Genomic DNA, 14,972 nt, shown 5'->3' with positions numbered 1-14,972 from the left:
TGCATGTGCACACATGCACATACATACAAGAAATTGGACCATAACATCAAGTGATATACAAAAGTCAACTCAAAACATATTTAAAACCCAAATGCAGAAGTTAAACTACAGTTTAGAGCACTGGCTGCTATTCCAGAGGTCCTGAGTTCAATTCCCAGCACTTACATGGTTGCTCACAACCATCTGTAGTGGGATCTAATTCCCTCTTCTGGTGTGTCTGAAGACAGCTACGGTGTACTCACATATGAAAAATAAATAAATCTTTTTTTAAAAAAACTACTGTTTTGGGGTGATGGCCTCAGCAAGATGTGGTATTACCCTCTTGAAATCATAGCAGCTGTGATTACAGCAAGAAAGTCTCATGCTTAGCCTCCCCAACATTTCCTCTTGGAAGTGTGGATCTAGCTCATGAGGTCCCTAAGGTTCCACCCTTCCCTGAGGATATATAAAAGGCTCACAATTTCTAAAGGAGGAAAAGTTCTTCAGTAGTGTAGCTGCTGGCAAGTTACCCATGATACTTGTAGGTAACCCCTCACCTATTCTCCTGTAAGCAACCCCAATTAAACTTACTTGCCCCATTGGTGAAAGAATTCCTTTGGTCTGTTGGTTCCTTATTTGGAGTGAGTATGTGTTTAATCCATATATTCTCAAAAAGTTAATACAACAACCACATAAAAGAAAATATGAACATCAACTTTGTGATCAGGATTAGACAATAGTTCTTTATATATGACTATATAGCTATGTCCTCCAAATTGAAATATTACCTCCTGAAGAGAGGAGGGAAGTTCATGTAATATATTAGATTGAGGAAAATAAGGAAATTTCTAAGGCTTTAAGAACTCAAAAACTACAAAATTCTTTCCCCACAGTTAGAAAAGCAGTAAACAACTGTAGGCTGAGCTGCCAGCAAATTGAGCAGGAAGCTCCAGGGATGTAGCTTTCATGAGTCATCCATCATCCATGCTGGGATGGGCTTTGCAAAGATACAGCTGTCATTGAGTCACCCATGCTCCTGTAAATAACCCTTCACCTGTGATTCTGTAAAAAACACCAGTAAACTCAGAAGTTCATTTAGCTACAGTTGGTGGAATCATTTCTTTAGTCTGTCATCAGTGCCTCATCTGAGATGAACAGACATTTGTTCATATCTCCCCAGGAAAAGTCAGACAACATATATCACGAGCACAGGAAACTTAAGAAAACTATTGGAGTTTATCACAAGATTAAAACATTTGTGCATCAAAGAGTGAAAAGATAGCCCATGGAGTGGGAGAAAAGACTTACATTTGCGTATTTGATAAGGATCTACTAACTAGAAAATATAAATAACTCATTAACAAAAAGACAAATGACTCAAAAAAATGAACAAGTAGAGGATTAGAAGTCCAAGACTAGCCTGGCAGTGGTGGTGCACGCCTTTAATCCCTGCACTTGGGAAGCAGAGGCAGGCAGATTTCTGAGTTCGAGGCCAGCCTGGTCTACAGAGTGAGTTCCAGGACAGCCAGGGCTATACAGAGAAACCCTGTCTCGAAAAAACAAACAAACAAAAATAAAAAGAAGCCATTACAAAACTTAGAAATGTTAAGAAGTCATTTCATGCCAGGCGGTGGTGGCACACGCCTTTAATCCCAGCACTTGGGAAGCAGAGACAGGTGGATTTCTGAGTTCAAGGCCAGCCTGGTCTACAGAGTGAGTTCCAGGACAGCCAGAACTACACAGAGAAACCCTGTCTCAAATAACCAAAAGAAGAAGAAGAAGAAGAAGAAGAAGAAGAAGAAGAAGAAGAAGAAGAAGAAGAAGAAGAAGAAGAAGAAGTCGTCATCCAAGACTAGGTAGACCTGGGACAGTTTGACTGACATAAGACCCTGTCTCAAATACACACACACACACACACACACACACACACACACACACACACACGGACTAATACGTACGTGAAAAGATGTGTAACATTATTGATCATCAAAGAAATGCAAATCAAATCCATGAAATGCCCTTGAATGACTGGGGAGGCATGATTGCTAATGAGTATGGGGTTTCCTTTTGTAGTAATTAGACAGTAGTGATTGTTGTGAAACTCACTGAACTGTACATGATATTGGGGATGAGAGTTAAGCAATATCTTGTACATCCCAGGATGAGTGCTGAGATTACAGGCCTATGCCACCATGCCTAGCCAAATTTTATACTTTAAACGGTAAATTTTGTACTGTGTGAGTGAAGTCTATACCAATAAAAATTAATTTTTATTTTCAGACAGGGTCTCAATGTATAGACCTGATTGGCTAGAACTCCTACGTAGACCAAGCTGGCCCTGAACTCTCAAGAGTTTTACCTACCTCTGCCTCCCAGGGGCTAGGATTAAAGATCTGCACTACCACACTCAGCTTTTATTTTAAGATTTCTTTCAATTTATGTATGAGTAGTTTGCCCTCATGTATGTATATGTACCACATACATGCCTAGGGCTCTAGGATGCCAGAAGAGGGAGTGTTGAATCTCCTGGAACTGGAGTTATTGATGGTTGTGGATCAGCTATGGGTGCTAGAAATTGAGCTTGCATCCTCTGCAAGGGCAGCAAGTTCTCTTAACTGCTAAGCAATCTTTCCAGCCACATAAAATTTTAATCTTGGAAAAGGATTTTTTTAACTAGTAGGAAAACATTAACAAAAAGTAGTAGTTGCTATATTAATATTGACAAGGTGGATTTTAAGGCAAAGTTAATCCTAGTACTAAATTTTTAATAAAGCATTGGACCAACCTGAAATGCAGAACTGAAAAGTACATAAAGCAGCATGCAAAAAAAAAAAAATTGCAAGAACAGTCTGGGAAGATGGCTGCTGCTGTTCATCTGGAGGACCTGGGATCAATCCTCAGTGCCCAAATGATGGCTAACAACCATCTCTAATTCTAGTTCAAGGGAACTTTTGCTCTCTCCTGGTCTCTCAGAGCACCAGGTATACACATGGTGTACAGATATGCATGTTGGCAAACACTCATATACATAAATTAATTTTTAAATATTTATAAAAGTTCTACAAGGAGAATCTAGCAAAATGCACTTGAGCTTTTGCTCAAAGGATCATTCAAGGTAAGTAAGATACAGCTTCCTAAGAAAGAGGAGCTGTCAAAATCTCCTTAGATAGTGAGGGAGGAGACCTGAGGGAGAGGTTTTAATATTGATCAGAAATGGCCAGATAGGGTTGAAAATATTGAAAAGTATTTTAAAGAAGTACTTTTGTTTGGCTGGCAAGTTTGTGAAACTTGATCAATTTGCTCAGTTTGTGAAAGCTCTAGCCATGAAAGTCTGACAACCTGAGTCTGATCCCAATATCACACATAAAGTGCTCACCTTGGGTTAGGGATAGAGATAGGAGGCTTGGCTAAAACTAGGCTTAGGTAGAGAATGTGGTTCCAACACACCCTTTAGACATATATGCCTGGCAGGAAGGAACTTGCGGCTATGTTGCCAACTCAGTCACTGTTTGTCCAAGAAACTTTCATCCTTGGCTCTTTCCTGGGTTCTTGGCCACATTCTTGACTCACCTATTACCCACTCCTGCCCTTCCCCTGACAGCCTACCTCCATTGAGTCCCACTTCAGGTAAAGGTTCTCTGTATCATGTGTCTTTTTCCTCATATGGACCCAGAAGTACCCATCTCCCAATCACCGTTCCTATTTCACTTCTGGGCCATTCTTCACCTGAACTCTAAAGGGATCTCATAGGGTCAAAACTGAAATCTAGACTTCTCCTTGGGAACACTGATAAGAGGGGGCTGGAGAGAACTCTCCTTTTCTTCAGTTACCCAATCCTTATGTCCCAAGCAAGCCCTGTCCCTCACATAGAAGTCAATAGGATGATTCAGAGTGAGAGAATGGATTTTAGATTCTCACTCTGCCACAAGATGTGTGCCCTTTGTTCCATTACTCAGTTTTTATATTCCTCAGTTTCCCCCACATTGATGGTGAGGGTGATGATGACAACAGCTGCCTCATTCACAGATGAGCTTTAAGTGAATTCCCATTAAGCTTTCCAAAGGCTGGCATAAGGTAAGTGCCCAATAAAGAGTCCTTGTCAGCTTCCTTTTTATTACAAGAGATAGGCCTTCCATAAAGAAAGGTGAAGCATAAGTTGTTTTTTTCTCTACTTTTAGATCCCTGAAGCATCTTTAACTTACCATATCCAAAAGTGATCTCATTACCTCTCCCCCAAAGCCATCCCAGCTGAATCTTTCTCTAGATCTGTTGCCAAGACTGTCCACCCAACTCCTAAAGAGCTCCTATCTCAGGTTAGGTATGAGGTTCAGTTGGTAGAATGCCTACCTACCAGGTGCTAAATCTTGGGTTTATCCCTAGCACCACATTGCACACCTGTAATTCCAGCACTCAGGAAGTGGAAGCCTAAGAATCAGACGTTGAAGGCCATCCATGGCCACATAGCAAGTTTAAAGCCACTTACATTTGTATGAGTCCTGTTTGGCCAACATCTGGTGAGGCAATGTTCTCTTGTGACACACACAAGAGGTACTTCCTGAATTCCTGCCTGTCCCTAAAAGACTGGACTCAGCTCCTGATTTACACCTGACTTTTTTTTTTAAATGAATTTGCGCCGGGCAGTGGTGGCGCATGCCTTTAATCCCAGCACTTGGGAGGCAGAGACAGGCGGATTTCTGAGTTCAAGAGTTCGAGGCTAGCCTGGTCTACAGAGTAAGTTCCAGGACAGCCAGGGCTACACAGAGAAACCCTGTCTCGAAAAACCAAAAACAAAAAAAGAATTTGCCTTTATTTTATGTGCATTAGTGCTTTGCCTGCATGTATGTCTATGTGAAAGTGTCAGATCTTGGAGTTACAAACAGTTGTGAGCTGCCATGTGAGTGCTGGGATTTGAGCTCTGGTCCTCTGGAAGAGCAGGTGTGTGCCCTTAATCTCTCCATCAATCTCTCTGCTAAGTGACCCATAGCTCTACTCTCTCAAACTGCCCTCAAACTTCCAATGGGAAGATCTGGGAAGGATAAAAGACACGCTGCCTCTATATCACCCAGGGTTGTCCCTGGCACTTCACTCCAAAATGAGCCTCTCTCCTCAGCTCAAACTTATCTAGGGCAAGATTTAGGGGCCTGGTGGGCAAGGAATGGATTTGAGCTGCTGCCTCAGGTACTAAAGGATTAAGAAGTGACTCATAGATCTCTAAACATGTGTCTGTAGCATCCTCTGCTGGGGGTGAAGTCATACTGCACCGTGTCAAAGCCAATCTGTGTCAAGGGGCCAAAAGTGATCTGGCCCTATGCTTAGTCTGGACTGAGTGCTGATTGTTTCTGGAAGGCTGGCTCTGATGCTCATGTTTAAGGCTGCCAGAGCAGCTAGAAGAATAATTTTCCTGTGCATATTGTCCCCATAAAACTACCCCCCTTCACCCACTAAGAGCCTCCCTTGCAGAGTAGAAGTTCAATCAGTACTGCATCAACAAAATAAGAATGGATAGATGTTCTACGTGACCAAAGGAAAAGATGAGGTACATGGGGAAGCCAAAAGGAGACTAGAAAAGGTGACCAAAAGACAATGAGGTCCGAGGAGAGGTCACTGGAGGTGAGTAAATCAAGATGCTGAGACCCTTTTTTGGTACCAGATGTCTAAGGTTTCCCTCTAGTGACCCCAATAGGGGTAATAGCAGGACACTGGGCAAGCATGTCAGGATACATGGCCCAAAGCCTGAAGCACAGGATGACTGAGGTGACCATGAGGACAGACAAGGAAGTTGTCCACTTGCTTCCAGACCTCCTGGCTCCAATCCTAAAACCCAGAGTAGCCTCTGCCCCAGAAACCCAGGCCAGCTCTCTCTTGGGTCTCAATGCCTCTCTTTGGATCCCAAAATTTGACAAAATGAGCCTTTTCATACACACACACACACACACACACACACACACACACACCAATCAGGCTCTGTCATCCACCTCACACAATGGAAACTAGAGCAAGGAAGGAGGAAGAAAAGCCTCCTTTAAACTCTGGCTAAGCCAGACAGTGGTGGAGCGCGCCTTTAATCCCAGCACTTGGGAGGCAGAGGCAGGCGGATTTCTGAGTTCGAGGCCAGCCTGGTCTACAGAGTGAGTTCCAGGACAGCCAGGGCTGCACAGAGAAACCCTGTCTCGAAAAACAAAACAAAAAACAAACAAAAAAATAAACTCTAGCTTAGGGCAACCCAACTGAGCTCAGCAAGACAAGCTTCTGGAATCCTGGCCTACTGGTGGTAAATGGGGTTAGGGCCACTAGAACCAGATGATAGCCCATAACTCATCACACAAGAAGCAGCAGTGGAGGAAAATATCCTGAACTCTGGTCACTTTCAAGCCCTTTCCAGCCCAGGATTCGGAATCAGGAGCAGATTGCTGCTGCTGCTGCTGCTGCTGCTGCTGCTGCTGCTGCTGCTGCTGCTGCTGCTGCTGAATTATGCCTCCTGCCATTGCCCCCTGCTGACAGCCCAGTAGATCTTGCTGGTGTCCATTTTCTCTCAAACCCAGGGCAACCAGCCAGGCAGCCTCTTGCTGGCAGCACTCTGAGGGTCAGAATTAGGAAGTCCTTGAACAATCCAGAGTGTGCCATGATCCCAGCGACTCCTTGGTCCAAGAAGCAGAGCACAAGACCTAGTGCAGATCCACTGACAGTAGACTTGCTTCCTTCATGTCCTTCCTTTAGGTGATCCACAACCCCATGCTCATCCCACACCCAGTTCAGCACCAGAGCATTGTTCTGTTTGTCTTTATTGGTTGGGAAGAGGAAGAATTAAAGGGCCACAACACAAGCAGGACCACCCACAGTCAGCAAAGCACAAACAGCCACACAATGCATGTGCGTGCAAGGTGCAGGAAGGATGGCCCCCAAATCCACTTTTGAATACCTCCTCATTCTCCATAGAGGGTGGCAACACCATGGGGAAGGGAGCCTCCATCATAGGTAAGGATAGAGGCTGGGGGACATATTGGGGAAGTCCTGTACCCTAGTGCCATGCATCACACCCACAATCTCAGACTTTTCAGCAGAGGCCAGTCCAGGGGAAAAGGATCAGGGAAGGAGACCAAAAGGGCCAGAAGAAAGAAAAGCTGGGAGTCAGTCCACTTGGCCTTCCTTGGCATCCACCTGGAGTGGTGGGGAGGAGAAAAAAGCAGAGGAAGACAAGTTTAAGAGGTGCCCAGCTTTCCTAGATCCTTCCCAGCATCTTACTCAAGCTTTCGCTTTCCTTTCATAGAGACTCCATAGGGTCATGCCCCTATCCTACTAGTATAACAGGCCTGATGTACCCCTCTTCCTAGCTTCTCCTTCTCTGACACTCTGCTCTAGGCTCTCCAAACCCCATTTAGTTCATTATCACCCTCTAGGCTCCCTAAGAAACTAGTTCCCAGAGGATGCAGGGTCCACATACCTGGTTGTCACCACTTGGGGGACTGGCTAGTCCCAAGGCCTGGGTGGCTGTGACGGGTCATACCCTGTTTAGAGGCCTCCTCACCCTCTGGGCTCTGTCCCAGCTTACGGATGTGACGTAGGAATGATGTGGCATTGAATGCACGCTGTGGGAAAAGAGCAGGGTCAGGCTAAGCTGGGGCCAGCACCAAGACCAATTCTAAGACCACCATCAAGACCAGTGGCTACACCCTGAAACAGAAACATGGTAATCTCTCTCTCCATGCTCACCTTCCAGTGGGTCCTGGCAAAATTCTTCTGGATCTGCTCACTGACAGAACCCAGGATGTCCCTGTCCAAGGCTGCATCCCCAGAGATCCTAGAGGAAGGTTGGGAATCAGCACAGGTGTTGCTCCTGCCCCTGTTCCACATGCCAGGCATCCCACTCACCAAAGATGCTGTAAGGCCTGTTGGCAGGTGAACCTCTTCTGGGGATCACGTTCCAGAAGGTGCCGAATGAAGTCTTTGGCTGGAACAGGGGGCAAGGTCAGTCTGCCCTGTCCCTGGTTCCCTTTATGAGTCCCCAGGACAGGGCCAGCCTTACACTCACCTGATTCTGAGATGTCATCCCAAAAGGGGGAATCAAACTCGTAGCTGGCCCTCAGAATCTGGCTGAAGAGTTCAGGATCGCTCTCATCATAGAAGGGGGGGTACCCACACAGCCTGGCACCCACAGATGAATCACCCAGTTGTCCACCCCTCCCCACCCCAGCAGGGACAGGCAGTAGGAGTTGAGCCGTCGCAGCGGTCACTCACAGGATGTAGGAGATGACACCCAGGGCCCACACATCTACGGCCTTCCCGTAGGGTTTCTGCTCCAGGAGCTCTGGGGCTGGCGGCCAGAGGCAGACAGACAGACAAACATGTCTGCACAGGCACGCACACATGGCATGCCCTTGAGGGCCACCTGGTGTACCTATTCAGCCCCAAGAATAGACTGCCACAGGCAACAGCTGTCCCAGGTCCTGGAGCCTTGGCATCCCCTGGGTCACCAGCTCCCTCCCCACCACAGTGAGCCTTGGAGTAAGCACTTCCCTCTTACCCACATATCCTGGGGTTCCGCAGGCTGTGCCTAGCATGTTGTCAGCTTGTATTTTGGACAAGCCAAAGTCAGAGACCATGATCTTGGAGTCCTCAAAAGGTGTGGCATAGAGGAGGTTTTCAGGCTGTTGACACATGGGACCAGGGAAAGGGCCTATGAGTTTGAGAATAGCTTGGGCGTTGGGATAGGGTGGGCCTCAGCACCCTTAATCTCCTCGGACCCAGACTGAAGTGAAAGTTGAGAAAAATGACACTCAGGTCTAAAGATAAGTTCGATAGGGTGGAGGCACAGCCAGGTACCTTGAGGTCCCGGTGCACGATGCCTAGACTATGAAGGTAGGAGACAGCACCAAGGACCTGCCCTACAAGGTGGCTGGCATCCTTCTCTGTGTAGGAGCCCCGTTCCATGATGCGGTCAAATAATTCACCACCTGTTACCCTGGAGGTGGGAAGGAACAAGGTAGGAGGTCAACTGACCCAGGGATAGATTTGGACATTGCACCCCTTCTGCTCAGCCCCCCAGCAGCCCTCCTCACAGCTCCATGGCCAAGTAGAGATGGGAGGGGCTCTCATGGACGTCCTCTAGAGCCACAATGTTGGGGTGGCTGATTCTGAAACAGAGAAAAGGCTCCTGATGGATCTTCATCTGGAAGAGCTCAGTCCTGAGCCTGCCCCTCTTTTCCTTCACCTGTGCCCTGTTCCCTACCAACCCCTGCCCTGACTAGCCCGGGCCTTCCTAGAACACATACTTCTGTGGGCCATTTATAAAGCTCAGATGGATAGGGTGCCTCTAATGTTGCCATGGAGACATGCAGACTCAAAGGGAAAGAGATGCCTAAGCCCCTCCCCCTGCAGATTGGCAACCAGGTCTAATGAGTCCAGAGGACTCAGCCTGGGTGGCCACAGGTCTCCCCAGCCCAAGGGGAAAGTGGGCACACCTGCGGAGTACCGCGATCTCATTTTCCACCAGGGCTTCCTTGCCCCGAAGTGCTTTCTTGGGAATGCACTTGAGGGCCACAAGATGAGCAGAGCCCCTTTCCTGGGCCAGCATCACCTCGGAGAAGGCACCCCTGTCACAGAGCCAAATAGTGGAAGGCAAGAAAAGAAGAAGAAGGTGCCAGTGAGAGGAGGATGAAGAGCAAAATGGAGGAGGTGCTCAGGCCAGACCACCCACCCTAACACACACTCACAAGTGTGCACACACATATCCCCACAGCACATCACACAGGTTCACATACACTGGCACATTCACACACCACCTCCCAAACAGACAACAGCATACCTCACAATTTACCCCCATGTTCACACTCACACCACACACACACACACATCACTCACAAGCTCCACACATTTGCTCACATGTGCACATGCCCCACATACACAAGCACTCACGCCCACAGCCCAGCATGCACACTCACGAGCCCAGCTTCTCCCGGATCTCATAGACACTGCTGATGTCCTCCGTCTGTTTCTTGAGCAGCAGCATGTCTGGGGGTGGGGGTGAGGGTGGGGGTGGAGCGAGGCCCCTTGGCAACGCGCAGCTCCCTTGCCCACAAAGCCAAATAGTCCCCCAACTCAAGATGGAGTCACCCACTCCCAAGCCCAAGTACACCTTACTCCCCCCCAACAACCAGGGCCACACACAGTCCCACTGAGGCAGACCACTGCATGCGGGCCTCCCACTCAGGTATGCTGCTGCCAGCCTGTACTCTGCCCCCCCACTCCCACTCCAGCATCCAGAGCACACGTAATCTTGGCCACCAACACTATGACACCCCCTTACTGCCTCCATACATCAAGCCAAAACTGCCGGCTATTTTCCAGAAGGCTCCATACACTCACACCATGGTTCATTAGGCCCACCTCCACCCATAAGGCCCGTGCCCCTCCCCCACCAGACCTTCCACCTTGGCTTAGCTCAAGCACACAGCACGTAGGCCACGAACCCGCTCGAATGCACCTTCGACCTTGCTTGCAGCCACCTGTCACGACCACAGCCACCCACGCAGCCACCTAATCGCTGCTTGGCCCCTGGAGCCTCGGAGTGGAGGGACTCCGCAACCTCGGCCGCCTGTGTCCAGAGCTGCGTGGGCCGTGCGCGTGCGGACAGGGGGCGCGCCAGGCGCCCCGGGGGGGGCGGGGGGGGGGGGGGGGGTGGCCTGCGGAGCTAAGGTGGCTGTTGGCCTGGGACCTATACTCCCCAGCCTACCCGCCACGCTCGCCTGCTTGCCCCCAGTCCAAAGCGGGGGTGGTGCGGACCTGCAGCTGCTGCCACCGCCACCGCTGCCGCAGCAATGTCTCCTCACGCAGTAGCTGTTGTGTCGCCGAGCCCCCCGCCCGCGCCCCGCCGGCCCCGCCCCCTCCGCGCGAGGCCCCGCGAGCCCTGAGCAGCCAAGCAAGCGGTGGCTGTGGCCACAGCACTGCAGGGATCCTTGTAAGGCAGAATCCCGGGTTCTGGCCACCATTGTCTGACTCCTTAGTTATGCTTGCTGACTACTGGGTGCTCAAGTGCCCTGGTAGCCCAGTGAGTGGCCCCAAAGCCTTTGCACCACTGGTGACTTTGCCCAGAAGTGTTGCCATACAATAGGCCTGGGTGTCTGCCTTCCTTGTTCTAATATGATGTCCACAAACAGATTATCCAGGCCATTTGCTACTCAGCAGTCTCTTTTCCTAGTCTCTGCCAGCCCCTGAAACCTTGATGCCAGCACACCCAAGTCTTTACCAGCTGGCTCCCTTTGCTTCCACCGTTACCTCCTGGCCCTCCTCTTTTGCACCACATCATTCCCTTCATTGGGGTTATGTGGCTCCTGGACGCACATATGCCACACTCCCTGGCAGAGTAGGAGTCTGATGATTCTCTGGCCTTTTCCTCCAACTCTCTTCCCTTCTTCAACCTCCTCTGCACCTGCCCCCTAGCCTTTGCATGCACTGACCATCTTTGCCCAGATGTCTACTCAGTTCAGCCCTCATTCCATAAATTAGTCTGGCATACTGCTTCCTCAGACAGGCCTCTGACCTCTGTTGCCTCTGCCTGCCAGTTCTCTAAGTCATGACTCTGTCTCCTCTTCAGAGCACCTGCCACTGCAAATCACCTTGCCAGGTCTTCTTCCCTAAAGCAACTGACACAGTCCAGGTGAGGCACTCAGGAAGTACTGAGGTCAACCTTCATGCAAAAATTTGAGGATTCCTCCACACCACCATCACCCCATCCAGCCCTATTACAACTCTGTGTCTGTCCTGCAAAGAGAATTCCTGTCCTGCTTGAGTTCCTGTCCTGGCTTCCTTCAGTGATGAACAGTTACCTGGAAGTATAAGCCAAATAAACACTTTCCTTCCCAAGTTACTTTGATGATGGTGTTTTGTTGCAGCAATAAAAATCCTACCTAGGATATGGAGTTTTGTTTGTTTTTGAGATAGGATGTCATGTATTCCAAGCCAGCCACAAACTCACTATATAAATGAAGATGATCTTTAACCTCTGATCCTCATACTTCTGCCTCCAAGTGCTGGAATTATAGTCCTGTATCATCAAGCCTCTTCTTACACAGTGCTGGGGTTGGAACCCAGGTGTTTGTATATGTTAGGCTTGAACTCAGCCAACTGACTTCCATTCTCAGTCCTCATGAAGAAATTTGGATGTGTTCAGCCTCATGTGGAAAATATCACATGCAAGCGAAAGTGGTCTGTAGTCCTGGCTACCTGGGAGACTGAAGAGGAGAATCAATTCAGTTCAGAATTTCAAGGACAGCCTAAGCAACATACGGAGACCCCCCTTTTACAGAAATGATGTCATAAGTTGGACATGATGATGCATTCCTGCAATCCCAACACTTGGGTAGTGGAGGCTAGAGTTCTAGGTCAGCCTCAGTTCAATGACACCCTATAAAAAAATAGTATCCTAGCTTTTGGTTGACACCAGTTGTCTTGTGTACTTTTGTATTGCTATAATAAAACACTGTGACCAAGGTAACTTATAAAAGAAAGAGTTTAATTAACTTTGGACTTATGGTTTCAGAGGGCTGGAGTCCATGACCATTATGTTGGGAATCATAACAGCAGAGGGGTAGGCATGGAATTGGTGCATTAGCTCAGAGCTCACATCTTGATCCACAAATAGGAGGCAGAGAGAGGGAAAGATACTGGGAATGATATGAGTCTTTTAAAACCTCAAAGTCCCACCCTCTTAACACACCTCCTCCTACAACATCAACTCCTAATCCTTCCCAAACAGTTTCACCAAATGGGACCCAAATATTAAAATATTGGAACCCGTGGAGGCCATTCTCATCTAAAATTTGTAATTATGTATTCAGTAATTATGACCTTTGTAATTATTTAGATAATCATTGAAGTACTGTGTATGTCAACTTCAAGATACATATGTGTGTGGTGCCAGTGAATAAAGAACTTTGAAAATCAACTGAAATTGCTGGAGAGATGACTTAGCTATTTTTAAGACTTGTTGCTCTTCCAGAGGACCTGAGCTCTTCTCCTAGTATCCACATAGGGTAGCTCACAGCTGCTTATATATTCCAGCTCTAGATGATACAATGCCCTCCTGTGGTCTCCACAAGCACTTACAGGCATGAGTACAACCCAACATCCCTCCATATACATAATTAAAAATAAGATTAATCAGCCGGGCAGTGGTGGCGCACGCCTTTAATCCCAGCACTTGGGAGGCAGAGGCAGGCGGATTTCTGAGTTTGAGGACAGCCTGATCTACAGCCTGAGTTCCAGGACAGCCTGGGCTACACAGAGAAACCCTGTCTCAAAAAAACAAACAAAATATGATAAATATTTTTATTAATTCTTTAGAAATGTACCACATTTTGAATATACTCACCCTGCTTCCAAGTCTTCCCAGATTTACCCAAAATTATCCAAAGTCCACAGAGAATTCAAATAAGAAAATGAACAATCCAATTTTTAAAAACAAGCCAAACCTCGGAAGAAACAACTCACCAAAGAAATGCAACAGGCAAATATGCATTTAAAAAGGTGTTTACCACCATATCTCATTACCAGATTTCATGATGTTCTTAGATACCTCTTAAAATGGCCAAAACCCAGAACACTGATAACAGGTAATGTTGGCAAGGACACTGGGACAGTCATCTGATGCCAATGGGAATGAAAACTACTGTAACAGCCACTTTGGAAGGTTGTTTGTTTGTTTGTTTGTTTGATCAATTTCATCTTGTTTCGTGCCACTCCACCTGTCTTGGCAATTTTGTTGTTTTTCTCAAGGAAGGGTTTCTCTATGTAGCCCTGGCTGTCCTGGAACTTGTGATGTAGAACAAGCTGGCCTTGAACTCAAGAGACCTTTCTACTTTTGCCCTCAGAGTGATGGGATTAAAGGCATGTGCCACCATTGCCTGGCAGAGGCTTGACAATTTCTAATGACGCATCTTGCTTTTACCATATGGCCCGGTGATAATACTCCTTGGTGTTTATGACACATATGTGAAATCTTATGTCCACATAAAACCCAGCAGCTTTATTCATAATTAGTGAAGACTGGAAGCAAGCAGGATACCCTTTAGAAGCTCAAAGGAAAACTTGTCAGTGAGGAAGAGGAAAGAACAATGCAACCACACAGAGAAACTAATAATTCTTCAAAATGTTTTGCTGAGCCAGGCATGGTGTCACACACAGTGAGGAAATAGAGGCAGGAAGACCCGAGTTCAAGGTAATCCTCCGGTACACAACAAGTTTGAGGCCAGCCAAGGATACATGAGACCTTGCCCCCACCCACAAACAAGCGAACAGCATACTGTTAAGTGAAATAAACCAGGGGGAACAAATCACCTATAGAACATGTCAGAAAGGGCAAAACTATTGAGACAAGAAACAAATCAGAAGTCATCAGGGAGTGAGAAAAGGACAGTGTTTTACTAGGGAAAGCAAAGGGAATTTTGAAAGCAGAAAAACTATTCTGTCTGGTGATGTCATGATAGAGGGTTCATGATAGACATTCAGCAGAAGTGTCTTGACAGTAGAAAAGGAAACAGAAGTCTATACAAGCCCTGGTGATCTTGTAGGAGGTAAAGGGGTCACAATATAGAGTGCAGATTGTGACAAAAAAAAAGCTTTACTGTGTCACAAATGTATATACTCTCTGAAAGGATTGATTTAAGTCACTGTACACAGGAATAAGTGAATAAGACTAAGTGCAGGCTGTGTAACAAGCATAGGGCCCTAGGTTCCATCTCCAGCAGTGCAAACTATGGAAGAAGTTGGAGGAAAGAAAGGGGAAGGGAAGGAAATGATATAATCATATTTTAATTAAAATGAATTCTAAAAAACTAAAATAAATACAGGTATTTAAGACTAGAGCAGGAGAAATTGGTAAATCAGTAAAGCGCTTGTCACCCAAACATGAGAACCTGAGTTGAGATCCCCAGAACTCACATAAAAAGCCAGTGCATGTCTGTAATCCCAGTTCTGGGAAGGCAAAAACAGGAAGATCT

At 47.1% G+C, this 14,972-nt stretch overlaps 1 protein-coding gene across 3 annotated transcripts; it reads right to left on the bottom strand.

Annotated features, from left to right (window-relative positions):
* Positions 1–6,743: 6,743 nt before the first annotated feature.
* Positions 6,744–10,810, bottom strand: Pnck (pregnancy up-regulated nonubiquitous CaM kinase). 3 transcript variants are annotated; one of them, XM_028785318.1, is made up of 12 exons: positions 10,759–10,810; positions 9,918–9,987; positions 9,438–9,569; positions 9,036–9,110; positions 8,800–8,938; positions 8,501–8,624; positions 8,215–8,290; positions 8,009–8,121; positions 7,849–7,927; positions 7,690–7,777; positions 7,421–7,565; positions 6,744–7,137 (listed from the first exon to the last, which is right to left on the bottom strand). In XM_028785318.1, the coding sequence occupies exons 2-11, from the start codon at positions 9,983–9,985 to the stop codon at positions 7,428–7,430; spliced, it is 1,032 nt and encodes a 343-aa protein (XP_028641151.1). In that variant the 5' UTR covers positions 9,986–9,987; positions 10,759–10,810; the 3' UTR covers positions 6,744–7,137; positions 7,421–7,427. The 3 variants fall into 3 exon arrangements, with proteins under 3 accessions (XP_028641151.1, XP_028641149.1, XP_028641150.1); XM_028785316.1 differs by lacking the exon at positions 10,759–10,810 and adding an exon at positions 10,460–10,624; XM_028785317.1 differs by lacking the exon at positions 10,759–10,810 and adding an exon at positions 10,400–10,587.
* Positions 10,811–14,972: the final 4,162 nt, after the last annotated feature.

Source organism: Grammomys surdaster, unplaced genomic scaffold (assembly GCF_004785775.1).
Source record: "Grammomys surdaster isolate TR1022 unplaced genomic scaffold, NIH_TR_1.0 125179, whole genome shotgun sequence".
Taxonomy (NCBI): domain Eukaryota; kingdom Metazoa; phylum Chordata; class Mammalia; order Rodentia; family Muridae; genus Grammomys; species Grammomys surdaster.
This window is presented reverse-complemented; position numbering and strand designations above follow the sequence as displayed.

Coding starts and splice junctions, on each gene's coding strand:
- Pnck (XM_028785318.1), bottom strand. CDS start 9,985: ATGCTGCTGCTCAAGAAACAGACGGAGGACATCAGCAGTGTCTATGAG. Junction 9,570..9,917: donor ATCCGGGAGAAGCTGGGCTC/GTGAGTGTGCAT, acceptor GCTCTGTGACAG/GGGTGCCTTCTCCGAGGTGA. Junction 8,625..8,799: donor TCGTGCACCGGGACCTCAAG/GTACCTGGCTGT, acceptor ATGTGTCAACAG/CCTGAAAACCTCCTCTATGC.